The sequence below is a fragment of the Lissotriton helveticus genome (genome assembly GCF_964261635.1).
Source record: "Lissotriton helveticus chromosome 1_1 unlocalized genomic scaffold, aLisHel1.1 SUPER_1_unloc_60, whole genome shotgun sequence".
Taxonomy (NCBI): Eukaryota; Metazoa; Chordata; class Amphibia; order Caudata; family Salamandridae; genus Lissotriton; species Lissotriton helveticus.
In genome coordinates this window covers 1,209,554-1,226,461 of record NW_027611704.1, presented here as the reverse complement: position 1 = coordinate 1,226,461, position 16,908 = coordinate 1,209,554, and the positions used below count along the sequence as shown (strand labels likewise).

The window sequence follows — 16,908 nt, the reverse complement described above, 5'->3', positions numbered from 1 at the left end:
TAGGACCATTAGTAAATAGGTTCTTGCAGAATTTAAAAGATCCTACTTCTGAGGATATCTGGGCAGTCATCCCCATGACAGGAAAGAAGAAATGCAAATGAAAAAAATGCTTTAGGAGGCTAAGCATTCTTAAATTAAGAAATGAATGAAAGATAAACCAGGAATAGAGAGAAACAGACAAAGAAATAAGAAAGAAAAAAAAAGAGTAAAATAAAGATAATAAAAACAAGGGAATAGAAAGTACGAAAGAAAGAAATGAGGCTCCCATATATTATATTCAGTGGTGCTTGTAATACGGTGGCCAAGATATCCGTCACGTTTGTGTCTGAGTAACCCGGCCAGCGAACTCTAAATCAGGCTCTTGACACTTTGAAATGTTGCTGCTGTTAACTGTGCACCATTACTTCCTCAGAAGTCACGGGCAAGAGGCTCCTGGTCGCCTGTCACATACTTTTTATAATTACAAGGGTGTGACAACACCACATAACACCGCATAAACAACAAGTGCAAATTAAACCGCAGGGTTCAAATAAACCCCCACACACACCGTAAGATTACTCTGTACTAAACACACAAGCCTCAATAACAGGTAACTAATACAAAGACTGATGGACATAATGAAGCAGACCTAGAGATACATGCATAGCACAGACAAGATAAAGGTCTTGATTTAGAGTTTGGTGAGCAGGGTACTCCTTCACAAGCGTGGTGGAGTATCCCGTCCAACAAACGGATGGTCTGCCTGTAAATAGATCGGACAGCCCTTCCTCTCTAGATCAGGCTGTCTAATGTATTTTTCTCTTATTCAGGACCAACAGGGAATACATGGCAATCGTGGTGAGAATTTCTTTTTAAATGAATCCCACTTCCTGGGAGAAAATTAATCAGGGAGAAAGTTCCAATGGTGTGAGAGTGATTAGTTATTGGTTTTTAAAAACAAACTCCAGCATTGGAAGCTTGTTGTTGAAAAACACAAAAGTTGGTGAATTGCTGCCTGAAACATCCCCAAGGGATCCAGAGAATTGTAGATCAACTTCCTATAGATGGTTGAGATTGCTTTTTCGGTCAGTGGATTAGTTAGCAGTTGGTCCTCCAGTAGGGATGCATCAGGCAACTTCCCCCCTTCCCAGATGTGACCTTGCAGAGCGTGACCCACCTGCAAATGTAAGAACCGTTTTTAGTCACCTAATTTATACTTTTGTTGTAGGATCGTGAAGGACACAAGTGCCTGTCCCCTCCACACATCGCCCGGTCGCTCTAAGCTAACCAATCCCCATTTTGTGAAGCCCTGCAATCCTCCCACTGCACTTAAGAGATCACCATCATACAGTGGAGTAATTTCAGTCAGCTTACCTTCTCAGCCTAAACACTTGATAGCCTCTCTCCACACCCTTACCACTGTTTGGGTATGAGTACTTTCTTCAATACAGCACCGGGGTGAGGTAATCTCTCTTGCCCATGGCCAATTGATCTACCTGGTAAGCAGGATCCTCGCGGTCCGCAAAAACCCAGTTGTTGACTGCCACCAGCTGCGTGACCCAGTTATACTTGAGAATGCTCCGGACCGCCAGTCCACCTTAATCTCCCCTCTATACCTTACTAAGCACGAAGTGCAACCATCCCACAACAGGAGCCAAAGTTCTCAGTCTACCTTTTGAAAGTAAATATCTGGTGGGATCTTAAAGGACGTTTTTTGCACGATGTACAGGAGACCCTGGAGGGTATTCACTTTAAATAGGGCAACTCGGCCCAGAAAGGAGAGCGGGAGCGCCTGCAAGTGTGGGGCATCCCAGCGAAGCTGGTCTAATTTCTGGAGTATGTTCCTGTCTGTGGCTCCCTTGTAATAAACACGCCCAAATATTTATGGTTTAAATCTTTATTAATTTTTAGACAGAAGAAAAACAGGACCCTCAGCTCCCACGACAGAATGCAAAGGAGACCACAAGGTCGCAATTTTTAACATTACCACAGGCAAGAAGCATGGAGCGAGTCGACAGAATCAACAAGAGAAGAACAAATAAAGAATTTTCCAAACTAACCCCCCACCCGCCCCACCCGCCCCTTGTCCACCGAAAAACATAAAATTGGAAGGGATAAAGGGGAAGGCTACGCCCTGATCAGCGTCGTCTTGTATGAATTTTCATGGAACTGTCACTAGGAGTCTGCGTGTCTGGGAGACGCAGTAGTCGAAGATATCTGGGGCATTTCAACTCTCGAAATTCGGACACCAGGAGGGTCAAGAAGGGTCACCACAACTCAGGGAACTCCGACCCCCTACCAGCCAGTGTGAGCGTGAATTTCTCCATACCCAGTATCATCCAAAGCCGTTGAAGCCAGCCGGAGAGTGTAGGGATTTGGGCGGTGCGCCAGGGGATCAAGATGTTCTGCAAGGCCTCCCCTATGGCAATCACTATTAGTCGTCCCCTTCGGGATTTAAGTGGATTCATCAATGGGTTAGGCAGGCCCAGGAGGATATAGGAGGGAAAACGAGAGAGCCGAGTTTCTAAGTGAAGATCTAGTTCATCCAGTACTTGGGACCAGTATGGCTGTATGTGGGTGCAACTCCAGAGGATGTGTTCCAATGTTCCTTTCTCCCCACACTCCCTTCAACAACAGATCGCTACATCGAGGGTCAAAGCGATTCACGCGCTCCGGCGTATAGTACCAGTTAGTAACTATCTGACACATGAAAGTATGCCTTAATTTCATTGCCCTTAATTCATACTCTGGACCATAGTTGAGGGATAGGTCTAGGCATAGTCCTTGCAACACACTATAGATTTGCGTGCGGCAGAGGCCAGAACTCAAAAGTCACGGTACCAGATACAAGTAGGTGGTAACTCAGGGCAGGGGAAAACACCTTTTTTCCGTGGGAGGGAAATTCCCATCTCAAAAATCTACATTAAAAATAAATTAATAGTATTCTTTTTTAAATATCTGTTTGGTGCCAGTCGATATGACTTTAATATCTGCCTTTGGGGTTCTATGTTACAAGTCCATAGGGTACATGTTTCCTTTGTGAGCTTAATAAAATGTTGGAAATTCTACAAATCGTCACTCCTACATCCAAGTACTCTCAGGCTACCATTCTACACTCTGCTTGTAAATTATTTTTGTGGAAATTTACATGTATTATGCATTAACTATTTAATTTTAATACTATAGGTGATTGAAATTACGGACGAAGAAAGCAAGATTTAGCACCAGGCAACTGAATGTTAGTGCCATAAGAAGGATTATTTTGAAAAACTGAAGGACATCCAGCATTCTAAGTTTAAACAATTTCCAGAATCTAGCTGTGGCGAGGAAGTGGGAGCTGAGGAAAGTACTATATCTGTAAGTGAAGTCTCTAATTTAGCATTTCATAAACACTGAGCAAAGCCATATCTGTGCACACAGCATCAGAAATAATCCCAGAAAGACCAATCACAGCATCCTCATCTGAAATATTATCAGAAAGACAAATTGCCTCAGCATGACAGAATAACGATCATCTAAAGCATCATGTAATTTCAGAGAGGAAGCACACACTGCATAAAAGAAAGATATAACAAAAGGTTTCTTCTGTAAACCATCAAAGAAAAGACTCTGAAAGAAGACTCCGAAGCTGACACGTTAACAACCAAAAGATTGGAAAATCGCCTCTGTTCAACAACCATTTTTAACCAGTTACACAAGTTTGAGACTATCTGCCTCGGGATATAACACCTCGACCCACTCTGCTCTGGCGAAAACCTTAAAAATCCACCACTTTATTGTTTTCATGACTATCTCAGATTGTTTCTTTTTTAATGTGTACTGTTCTGTAATTCTATGTAAATCGCCTCAACATTATCTGTTGTGCAGGAGTGATATGTAAAAACTGATTAAATGAGCGTCGTTGCGCTATAGCTAATGTAAATAAATCCTCGTCTTCAGAACTACACCTTACACCAAACATAGAAAGGGTAAAATTAACTGATGTTCTGCGACTGGTGAGCCACAATAGTACTGTGCATGTTCTAATGTTCTCACTTACTGCCATTAGGTCAGTGTAAAAAGGTACTTCTCAGTTTAATCATTAAATATCAGACTAACACCTTATCACTGCACTATAAGAATAGTTTTGAGAAAAACTTCAGTCACAAAATAAGTTGCTGCCGGAGAGGCTATAACCAAAAGACTATTATCTGCTAGAAACATTTCGACAGGTGTTACAGGGCTGCTTCTAGACATATTTTGCTCAATTAAAGTGTTAAGAAGATTACACACAATTTCTTTTAGAGATAAATACTGAACATTATCTAAACAAGCCAGACTCTAAAATCTGGTTCACTCGTACCGTGGCATATAAGCAAGAGAAAACTAAATGTAACGCTAGTAATACACCTTATAAAAACACGTGCTGTGAGAACAAATTCAGTGTTCAAACCCACCTCAATCAAAGCAAAATAACCCAAGTTGGGGAAATAAGTTACCTGTGCCAAAAAAAGATTCAGCCATCAATCTCATCCCACTGAATTTGAGAGAATGCACTCTGGGAAAAACCTCTCTCAGTGCTCAGAGTGCCAAAAAATTTTCAGCAGTAAATCTTATCTCACTGAGCATATGAGAATCCACACTGGGGAAAAACCTTATCAGTGCTCTGAATGCCAGAAAAGGTTTAGTATTAAACGGAGTCTATATCAACATGCATTAACCCACTCTGGGGAAAACCCTTATCAGTGCTCTGAATGCCCAAAACATTTCAAACTTAAATCATTTCTAACTGCACATTTGAGATTCCACACTGGGGAAAAACCTTATCAGTGCTCTGAATGCCAGAAATGCTTCATTTACAAAAACAGCCTCAAACGGCATACAAGAACCCACACTGGGGAAAAACCTTATCAGTGCTCTGAATGCCAGAAATCTTACATTGCAAAATGCCATCTCACTCAGCATATAAGAACCCACACTGGGGAAAAACCTTATCACTGCATTGAATGCGACAAATGTTTCAGAGACAACCCCAGTCTCACTCAGCATATAAGAACCCACACTGGTGAAAAACCTTATCAGTGCTCTGAATGCCAGAAATGTTTCTGTGGCAAAGGAAGACTCACTAAACATACTAGGACCCACACTGGGGAAAAACCTTATCAGTGCATTGAATGCGACAAATGTTTCAGTGACAAACGCAATCTCACTCGGCATATAAGAACCCACACTGGGGAAAAACCTTATCAGTGCTCTGAATGCCAGAAATGTTTCTGTGACAAAAGAAAACTCACTAAACATACTAGGACCCACACTGGGGAAAACCCTTATCAGTGCATTGAATGCGACAAATGTTTCACTGACAAACGCAATCTCACTCACCATATAAGAACCCACACTGGGGAAAAACCTTATAGGTGCTCTGAATGCCAGATATGTTTCAGTGAAAAAAGACGTCTCATTCAGCATATAAGAACCCACACTGGGGAAAAACCTTATCAGTGCTCCGAATGCCAAAAATGTTTCAGCCAAAAATCTAGTCTCACTGCACATGTGAAAATCCACTCTGGGGGAAAAACATTATCAGTGCTCTAAATGTCAGAAAAGATTCAGAGGTAGAGATGGTTACATGCACCATAAGAAAACTCACCATCAAAAATGATTCAGTGCTCCAAATGCCAGAAAAGCATCAATTTTAAATGCAATCTCACAGTACATGAGCAGACGCACACAGGGAAAAAAACATTACCAATGTTGTGAATGCCCGAAATTCCAATGTGATAGGCGCAGCCTCACTAACCATAAGCGACTCCATACTGATGAAAAACCTTATGAGTGCTCTGAATGCCAGAACATTTTTATGTACAAATTTTGTCTCATGTGCATAGCAACTGATGTTTTGTTTTGCTTTAATAATCAGCTTATGTTTATTAGCTTTTATTATTCAATAAAATGTTTCAAACACAACAAATGGTAGTCGATATGTATTTACAACTGCAGCATTTTTATTGTATGGGAACTTTCAAAAGGGCCAAAAATATGGTCTGCGGGATGACGGAGGACCACATTGGCATCATCAGGGGGAGGTTTGGGCAGGTGATTGGGGGTATGTGTAAGGTTGGAAGTAGGGGGAACAAAGCATGTACATTGTGTGGACTGTGACTCCTGGAGTTATTGTGAGGGATACCATGCTATACTGTAAATGAATCCCCTAGTGATTATTATCAACCAACCTTATTCGGTTTTATAAAAGAAAATGATAAAAGTCATATATAAAATGATAAAACATCTTCCAAGTTACATATTGACAAATATAATATGTCTAAGTTAATCAAAACACAAGATAAAAATTCATGAATTACAGTACAGAAGTTAATCGCAGCTTGACCTGAGTCTAACAGCAACCAGTAAAAAGTTGTAAAAAGATAAGAGCTGGTCTCACCCGCCTAAAACCCGCTTTTTTGAGAATGGGAATAATCAATAACTTTCTAGGAACAGCATAAAAACTACAAAACATTACAAAGTGGATGTATGACGTTACAACGCATACTTTTACCACGCATACCATTACAACGCGGTTTTTACCACGCATACCATTACAACGCATAGCGCTTTGGGGTGCTGGATAGTGAATAGTTTAATTTACTATTCCAACTCCAGTCCCCGTGGACACTAGGGAAGGTTATTGGATAGTAAATGAACCTATTCCCTATCCTAGAGCGCCCCCCAGCGCAGTGCGTTGTAATGGTATGCGTGGTCAAAACCGCGTTGTAATGGTAGTGCGTGGTAAAAAATGCGTGGTAAAGGTTGTATACCTTACAAAGTGCATCATGTCCTGAGGAGACTCACTGTTGCAGCCACAGGGCATGAGGCACTGGCCTCTGTGGAAGCTGCAAGGGTGTGCCAAGAGGTAATGGAAGAGGTTGAGCTGAAACCGATCATGGATGCTTTTAAACCCTAGAAGATAAGGTTCGCTGGTTGGTACAGTTTTTGACACGATGTACTTACGCACACTAGGCTAACACAGCTCATTTCCCTCTCTATCACAGCGGCTCATTCTTAAAAAAACACTCTTTGACCAGAGAAAGGTCCCTCTTACATATGCGCTCAGGGTAAGCGAATAGTTGTCACCTACCCTGGTAAGGCAAACTCTTATATACTGGAGCCATCGGATGCTTGAGACACGGTCAAGTGAAAGGCATTCCCATAGGACATCTTTGCAAATTGTATTTTCTTACCTAGCCCAAATATTAAGCCACAAAGCCAGGGGACGGAAAGTCAGTACATCTGAGAGGAAAGGCATCCCCAACTCTTCATGCACAACATAAAATGGGGTGCTTTGTGGGACTGAAAGGCCCATCGCAGGAAAGAGTTTTCAGCACTTTGCACTGCCCCTACCCCAATGTGGCCCAATATCTCCCTCCCATAACTAACCTTTGAGATATATTTAGCTTCATATATCTTCAAAAGAGGCCCTATTGGCTTCCCTCCCACTCTGCTAGCAAAGTTAAAAACAGCTGCAAAAGCTTTCATTAGATCCCCTTTCTTCCAAGTAAGCAAAGGGCACCAACTCAAGGAATCGTCAAACACTACTCCCAAATAGGAGAAAACATTGGTCTTTGGTATTGACAAAAGTCCGAGATTAAAAGTGAACTGTTTAGCTTTACGAGAAGTTGTAGGCCCTTAGCTATCCTCGCCAAGAGGACTGCGTCATCCGCGTATAGAAGGACTAGTAGGCTACGCTTGCCTACCTGGGGACAATCCGCATTTGTGGCCAAAAGGGCCTTGGCTAAGGAATTAATATATAGGTTAAAAAGAACGGGTGCTAAAATGCACCCATGACACATCCCTCTCTTGAGGTCAAGCAGACTGGACACTTTCAGGTCCTTTGAATAGTGGACAACCGTGGTTGAATCACGGTGAAGATCCCTCAGAAATAAAATGATGTTACTGTCAATGCCAATGGAGGACATCAACTGCCGCAGCTTGGACCTATTAACACAGCCGAATGCTGAGGACTGGTCCATGCAGGCTAGGTATATGGGGCTGGAACGAGCCACAGTGTATTTGTTCAGAACCATGTACAGGTGTAAACACTGTTCCACAGTGGAACGACCTTGGCGAAAGCCGTTTTGGATATCGGATAAAAAGTTGTTTTCATCAACCCAAGATACAAGTGTGTCAAGTACCATGTGGCCCACCACCTTCACCACAGAGAAATGAGCCTAAAACAATAGGTACTGTACCGATCTCCCTTTTTAAATGCCGGGACTATATAAAGCCCAAGAATCTGAGCGGCCAACCTGGACTGCAGCATTGAGAACAGTTGTGAGGACAGGCACCCAGGTTTCCATGTGGGCGATGTAGAGATCTGGCGGGATTCCATCTGGCACGTGGGCCTTGTTTTTAGACAGACCCAGAATACCGCCTCTCACCTCTTTCATGGTGAAAATAAGTTCTGACTTGCCTTCCACCCTTTCCTGCCCCTCAATTGGAGGGGTATCCGACTGGAAGATACCCTCGATATTATGTACCCAATCATCCTCTGTGACATGGGCATCTAGTAATTCTAGTAATTAGCATTATTTCCAGATAGAAATGGGCTGTTAATAATGCCCCAGAACTTTGAGCTATTACGCAGTGTACTAGCCTCCACTAAATCGATCCAGGCCTCCTCCTTCAGGGCAGGCTTGCGAGTTGCTAGAGCAGCCTTATATGCTCTTCTTAGTCCTTTGACCGCCACCCGGTCTTGTTGCTTAACACCCAAGGCCAGTCTCAGATTCCTGGAAGCGTGGGAGCACGTGAGTCAAACCATCGTGGACCTGGTTGCTTACGGCCCCCACCCGGGGCCTGTAGTAACTTCCTTATGACTGTAGACATGGATCCAAATGCACCCATGATGTCCGGAGCACTTGCATCATCATCAAGACAGGTTGCAAACTCGCTGTGACACTTAGTTAAAAGGGACTCGTGGAGTAGCTCCCACTTTACGCTCCTTCCTGCTTCCACCACTTTAAAGGGGACACCAGCCCCCCAGCTCACCTTGGTGTGTCGGAGTGTTCGGGTCCAGCCTGTTAAGACACAAATGGGGTTGTGGTCACTACATTCACTTGCCTGCACAGAAAAATCGGTAACCAGAAAATAAAAGGGAGTCGATGCAAAGGTGAAATCATTAAAGATCTCACACCCTCTCCCAATAAAGGTGAGAGTAATGTCAGCTTATTCATTACAGATGTTAGATCAAATTCAAGCAAGATGGAGTTAATCTCAATACCCTGGGGAGTATGTTCCATGTGTAAGCCTGCTTGTCATGCACAGCCCATAGCTTCCACTCCTCGCCTGACGTCCACACATAAATGAGTGTTAAAAATCCCCTGTTGAAAAAATGTAATGATAACTCTTACCTTTCAAGATGCTATGCTGAAGTACAGACCCCAGCAGAGTTATATAGCCCTCATCCGGGTGTGTAACTCCCGCGTTGTAAAAGTTTACCAGAAGTAGCTTGCTCTTTCCACTGGACAACAACAGCACATGTAAATTGAGAGAGACATAGAGTGAGGTAGCGGAGATGCCAAGGACAGCTGAGAAACAAAGGTGATAAGTCCCCACTTGGCTCTCCCTGACCTGGACGGGGTAGCTGGAACGAAGATGGTTTAATACCCATCCGGGTGATAATTGTTGTCTACAGCCCATGTTTCCTGGAGGCATATCACATCAAAACTCTTAACAAGGGCCAACCATTCGGTGTTCTCGATCTTGCTCTCCAGCCCCGCGATATTCCAAGAAAGAAAGTGACACCCTCGGTTCACACTCAATACCTGTTCTAGGGAAATACATTTTCCTGGGATGCGGGTGCCACAGGGTCCGGGAGACCCACACATCGTTAATCACAATCTTCCAATGAGCTAGGAGGAGTAAACCTATTTGCTGTGTTTACCCCTGTCACCCCCTCTGCACAACCCCTATGGTCCACCTCTTGGAGCAACTCGTGCTGGGACCGTAGTTGGTAATAATTGGGTCTGTAGAAGTATCCCAGCGGAAGTGTCAAGATTGCTGAGTTCCAACACCTGTAGTTAGACTGGGCAACCGTGCTTAAGATTCGTCTTACCATGACTGGATTGTTAAAATTGATGATAATGCAGTCCCCTGCCAGGATTTCTTGGCGCTACCAACCCACTGTGTCTGGCGCACCATGAAAATTTTGTTTTCCACCCTAAGCCCAGGGGCAATGTTTTAATTGAGCCCGTGCACCACCTTATTGTTCAGCTGGTAAAAGTCTTCCTTGCTCCCGGGGTTGAGGCATGGTACTCTAGCTAACACCACAACACGCGTCGTGGACTCTGGTAGGAGATGAACAGAGCCCAAACTAGGATAATAGTTATTCTAGTCCCCAGAGGCATGGCTTCCAGCCCTTGCCACCTATCATCGGAACTGTACAATCCGCCCACTTTGAAACCCTGAGATTGCAGAGAATGAAAAGATACTGGGTTCTGGGTGCCCCCCGCACCGCTCCGGTTGGCTGGACGGTGCTGAGGGTCAGTCATGGGCATAATAGGTGCCGTTGTATCTCCTACCATGTGACTAGGCTGCTTCGTGATAGACACTGCTCTGTCTCCTGCTTCTGTGCCACTACTACTGGGACTGGAAATGGTGGTTAAGATCGTAGGCCTTGTATGAGGGATACTTGTGGAGAGAAGGACACGGTCCCTTTGCAAGTAGCTATCAGTGCAGACAGGTTGCTTTCCAGTGCAGAAAGTCGGAGTAGGATGGGGTCCAATTTAGTTCCAAATGCTGACAGCAAGGCTGCTTAGAGCATGTCTAACCAAATAGCATCCAGGTTAGGCACTACTGGGTGGACTGCTGAATATCACTTTGATCCAATGTTCTTTCTGCATTTACAAGGGCCCCCAACCGAGGGGCGCTTCCTCTTATCGCCTCTTGGGCCCAACCCATTGCCCGGGGTCATGCCAGGGACTGACCTAAAAATTGGCGACTGGGCATCCTATGTATGACTTTTATGGTTTATTTCTTTTATGAAACCAAATAAAGTTTGTTGAATCCCCTAGTGTTTAGAAGAAACATGAATTAGACAGTACTGGACCTTAAAGTAACACGGGTAACACAGGAAGTAACTTGATTGGTATGAAATACAATCTTAGGTACCACTATCTCCTTATTCCTTTAGTCTCTTATCTGTAAACACTTTGAGTGCTTGGTAACGGCCTCTGTTAAAGTAGCAAGTGCTTTAAAAAATTCTTGTGAACCCCCCAACAAGGTGTTTAGCTCACTGAGTTGGGCAGCCACAAACCTCACTCATTTATTCCTGGCTTGACCTCTTTGCCAAAATATTGTGGTTGAGAACTCTCTATTAAAGGTCTGGGCAGCTCGCACTCAGTGGCATTTACTTGATAAGAACAGTCCCGGTCTCACCATTACACACAGTGACATCCACGTTGTATAACAAACAAGATGGAATCTATAAAACCAGGAGATTTGTTTTTCTTAATTCTCAGCCTACCCTTGTGACAAATTGTTCTCTAGCTCTATCTCTTAGTTTTTAACAGTTACAGGAAGAACTTAATTCAAACTAAACATGTGAGGTAAGTTTGTGATAGAAAAACAGGACTGTTACCTTGTCTAGTCTTAGATGCATACTTCGTATCATCCCACTTGTACCATACAGCAAGCGGCAGCTAAACCGTCACCCGACTGATTGGCCATTTTACACAAGGCCTTTGAACACTGCACAAACGTGCATGTACACTCTGCGGCTGCCAGCTGCATCCCGCTTATGTTGTAGGTCTTCTCTGCCATGTTTCGTTAACCAGTAGCGCAGAGAGAAGCCACAATGATTTATTAGTTCTTCAGAAGTCGAACGTGGAGTTTTGAAACTTCTAGTGAATATATGATTCCCTCTCTTTTACTTATACTTTAAGGGGTCCATTAGGATGGCGGACGGATCGCCAGCACCATGCAGGCGGTGGCGATCCGTCCGCCATCCTTGCCCGTCCGCCACCTTTTTTCCTCCCGCCATATTACAATGGCGGGGGGGACCGTGGTGGACGGGAAGACCGCCCGCCGCTTTTCCGCCACGGTCGCCTTGCGTACCCCCCTGCGTTTCACAGCACAACATGGCAGGCACAGCGCGGTGCCTGTCATATTGTGCTGCGAAACGCACAACATGCATTTTTCACATTGCGGCGGCCGGTTCTTTAAACACCGTCCGCCGCAATGTTAAAAATGCGGGATGCACCCGCCACTGTGGAGGGTGCATCCTAATTGGGAGCACGGTTCCTTCCTTGTGGCGGACGGTACCTGCCCCAGACAGGATGTCCGCCATCCTAATCGACCCCTAAGTTCTTTGACTCTAAGTTCCCTGACTGATTGTAACAAAATGTAAATTGTAGCTAGGACAAGTGGATACTGTCCTTATAGAATCAATCAATCAATCATATCACTTGTATAGCGCGCTACTCACCCGAAAGGGTCTCAAGGCGCTTGGGGGAAGGGGGCCGCTACTGCTCGAACAGCCAGGTCTTGAGTTGTCTTCTGAAGGCGAGGTGGTCCTGGGTCAAAATCCCTTTGGGATCATAAAGAAGTGCCGCACTCAGCGCAAAATACGTGCCCTGCACTGAAAAACTAGGAAAGATTGCATCAAAGATGGCATTATGAACTTTAGCACTGGATCTTATATTGCGATCCTAATTTAATTAATTTTCCTAATTAGGTTACCTTGCCCCGTGGACAAAACATTGATCTACAGTTTTTATCTCATCCCGGCTGGGAAGTGAGTCTTAACATGCTTTCAGCATTTAACTAGCCTCCTTATTTAAATAAAATTAGGCTAACAAGGGCTTTTATTCCCATTCAGGGGCCTTTTTAGGTCTCGCTTAGGTAGCGCTTGCGCTGTCTCTTTGAGACATGCTGTATTCAGGATATGGGAGTGAAGCTCCACCCACTTTCTGCCCATCTTTTTAATTATCTCCTGTTACTGTCATTTGTAAACGGTGGCTTTTCATTGGTCAATAGAATACACACGGTATATGGAACGTACTCCCTAGAGACCTCCGATCCCACCGCTCCTTCTCCTGCTTCAAAGGGAACCTGCCACTCCTTCTCCTCAACAAATACCTTACCACACACACCAACTGAACTAGGCTCCAATAGCTCACTCTCTCCATGACTCAATCGTTTGGGGTAGTTAGTTATTTGATTGTTTAGCTGTCTAGTATGTCATTCACTTCTATAATTTATGCTGTTCTAATTAGACACTGCAAACACACCTTTTTTTGCCTGATTATCTTTATCACTGTTAATGCTGGCTCGTCAATCTGTAGTATAGCATCCTACGCAGAACTATGTTATTCTATTTCTCATTTTATGCATCCTATGTAAAGCTACATTATGCTATTTCTTTTTATGTAAAGCGCTCTGATACCTTTGCGTCTAGCTTACGCTATATATAATTTATAAATAAATAGGCTTAGTACTCCCTTAGAGTCACCTTTTCTCATGTTGTAACCTCTCATTGGGACTGCCCCCTTACATGTGTTGCTTCTCTGTATGTTTTACTTACATTCTGGAGCACTATTTTCTTATAAGACTTTCTCCAACCTTCTGTTGCAGGCACGACACGCTCACCCGCAACGAAATAACTTTTTTTTTTTTGCAATGCAGCATACCCTGCTTGGACTTTAATAATGGCGGCCGCTCGACTTTTCTTTTCTCGTGCGTGTCTCGTCCAACTTTATTTTTGAAACATTGTAAGCTTTTTTTCTCCCAGCGTGTCACGATGCTAATGGATCCCATGTGTCTTCTTTTTGAAATCGGAGGCTGCACTGACTTGCCCCTCACATGAAACTTGATACTTGATCAAAAACACACATATATATATATATATTCACTGAAAAAACCGTAGGTTATAGACCATATATAGTTAGGAATTAGCATTTACAAAACCTTGAAAATTCACTGAAAAAACCATAGGTTAGAGACCATATATAGTTAGCTGGACATTTTATTGACATAAAACCAATGAAATTCCATATATAGTTAGTTGCACTAACTATATATCGCGCACCCGCAATCCACTGCTGATGATGTCACATATTACATCATTCATGACATGGTCAGTGACATCACTGATGACATCACTGATGACATCTCAAATGACATCACTGATGACATCACTGATGACATCACTGATGACAACATCCAGTGACTGTATGTTTCTGTAAAGTTAAAATGTGTCTTACATATTGAAGAATGAGTGGAAGTATAAGTGTCTGGACAAAGGATTTAGTAGGTGCATGACTGAATGTATGAGTGAGTGATTAAATGTGTCTCACTGAGTGCATGGGTTAGTGACTAAACTGTCTTAATTTGTGCATCATTATGTCTGTTGTTCTGTAAACTGCTGCATGTGTTGATCAGTAGCTATATGATTAACTATATGGGTTACTGATTTATTGTCCAAGTATTTGTACGGGAGACTGAGTGTGTGTGTGGCTGGCTGGGAGGTGTGTGACTCTGTGCAGATCAATGTGTACTTGTATCAATGATTGTATAAGAAGGTAAGTATGTGTTAGTATATGTTTGAAAATGTAAGGTGCTCTATGTTTAACTGTATAGACAAGAAAATGGAAGTGTCATTGATTCTTTACAGGACTGACTAGGTGTGTGAGTAACTCCATGGATGAGTGGCAGACTGTGAGTGTCTGTATAGGTGTATGAGTGCATATGATAGTGTTGTAAAGATGAGTGATTGTATGTATGAATGATTGTATGGGTGAATGAGTGAATGTGTGTGTAGACATAGGAATCAGTGAGTGCGTATGTAGTAACTAGTATTGGTGTGTCAATGGTTTCAAAAATTATACTCTGTATTTAACACTGGGTGAAACAGAGGTTATATTAAAATGTGAGGAGATGCATTGTATTGTCATATGAATGATATCATCAGTGATGTGGTCATTGATGTCAAATGAGATGTCATCAGTGATGTCATCAGTGATGTCATTTGAGATGTCATCAGTGATGTCATCAGTGATGTCACTGACCATGTCATGAATGATGTAATATGTGACATCATCAGCAGTGGATTGCGGGTGCGCGATATATAGTTAGTGCAACTAACTATATATGGAATTTCATTGGTTTTATGTCAATAAAATGTCCAGCTAACTATATATGGTCTCTAACCTATGGTTTTTTCTGTGAATTTTCAAGGTTTTGTAAATGCTAATCCCTAACTATATATGGTCTATAACCTATGGTTTTTTCAGTGAATTTCATTGGTTTTTTAACAGCTAATATCTGTAGCTGTAAAATGTATTCTTCTTTAAATCCAAAAATATATTTTATATGTTTATGAATAATTTTTTTTTTAAATATTTTTTTTTCTTCGTTCCCGCTTCGCGAATCGGGAAGCTTCCCGTTAGCTGACCTTGATGCCGCAAAATAGACCGCGAGCCGGTAAACGTTTCTTTACCGCAACTGCCGCGTTAGAAAACAACATCGTGACGCCTCCCGTCCGCATGACGTTTCATGTTGTCGCGTGATACGTCATATGACGTGCTACGTTAGCGAACTGGTACGCGAAGCGAGTCGCAAAGCGCAGGTTTCTGGAAGCAAACCGGGAGGCCCTGCAAAGCGCTTAACGTAAACACAGCAGGTCATGTGACTTGGTAATAACACTTTTCATTGGTTCATTTCACTTTTGGTTTCCTAATGATGTAAGACTAGGTCATATAATCTAAAATGAACACTTTTCATTGGTTGAGAACTCTTGTTTTTCCCAAATGATGAAAATCCCTCCTTCTTTCCTCACTCTGACTTTCATCATTGTGAGAGAAAGACCCTTTGTTACCAGTGAGCAATGGCTTCTTTAGTAGCTTCAGCTGGTGCTTCCCCACCACCTCCACCACATCCAAGGAAGAGTGGACCACCTGCTCAAGTTATAATTCAACAAGAAGAGGAAGAAGAGGAACAGGACGACGAGCACGAAGAGAGGCAGTTTTTCCCTGAGGAGCCCAGGACGTCTCACCGGAAAGAAAACTTCATTTGGCAATTTTTTAAAATTCCCAAAGGTCAGAAAAAAGTAAATGCAAGATACGTAACTTGCCTTATATGTCAAGATAGACTGTCCAGAGGGACCGAGAAAAAATACAGTTTCGGAAACTACACAATGCATCGCCATATGACTAGGTGGCATCCTAACAACTACAGTGCTGCACAGTTTCGGAACGACCTAGATAATCTCCCTATTATGGCCAGAAGATCTGTTGTACCGGAAGTAACGGGACCAGAGGGCAGGGAGATGGTGCCAAATATACAAATGAGATTTGGTGAAGTAAAACACGTCTGCGTACATTGCAATGGATTCATTTGCTACAGAGAAAGTAGCATCACTCTGATCAACAGAGCTATTGACTATCATATGCAAGTTTGTACGAAACGCCCAAAATAATAAATACTTTTTTTTTGTTTTGTTGCTCCTGTTGAGCCCTTTACAATGAATCGTTTTCATTGCCCCCTCCAAGAAAAACTAAAAAAAATATAAAACTGTTCAGAAAAATTCAAAAAAAGTAAAAAAATGTTCAGAAAAATAATAAAAATATAAAACAACAAAAACAATAAAAAAAAAGTTCTTTTCAGAACTACCTCCCCGTTATTAAAAAATTGGTACAATATTTGGAACTGTGCCAACCTCTATTTCTCGTAGTTCGCTTCCCAGTTCGCTCGCCGGTACGCGAACCGGAAGTGAACCAAAAATTTTTTTTAAAAAAAAGAACAGTAAGTATAAGGGAAGGAAACAGACACTTATGTTAAAAGAAAGACAGCTATAAGGGAGTAAACTAGAGATACTATTACCCGTAATCCACTGCTGATGATGTCACATATTACATCATTCATGACATGCTCAGTGACATCATCAGCAGAGGATTGCGG

The 16,908-nt window shown here is 42.7% G+C and overlaps 1 protein-coding gene across 3 annotated transcripts in view; it reads left to right on the top strand.

The window, feature by feature from the left end:
- Positions 1 to 5,929, top strand: part of LOC144806307 (uncharacterized) — a 40,502-nt gene extending 34,573 nt beyond the window's left edge. For 2 of the 3 annotated variants that reach the window (XM_078672697.1, XM_078672696.1), the window contains one exon: positions 3,166 to 5,929. In XM_078672697.1, coding sequence (XP_078528823.1) covers positions 4,510 to 5,553 — 1,044 coding nt within the window. In that variant the 5' untranslated portion in view covers positions 3,166 to 4,509 and the 3' untranslated portion in view covers positions 5,554 to 5,929. The remainder of the gene's footprint in view (positions 1 to 3,165) is intronic. The other variant, XM_078672699.1, reaches the window with a different exon arrangement.
- The last annotated feature ends 10,979 nt before the right edge of the window (positions 5,930 to 16,908 follow it).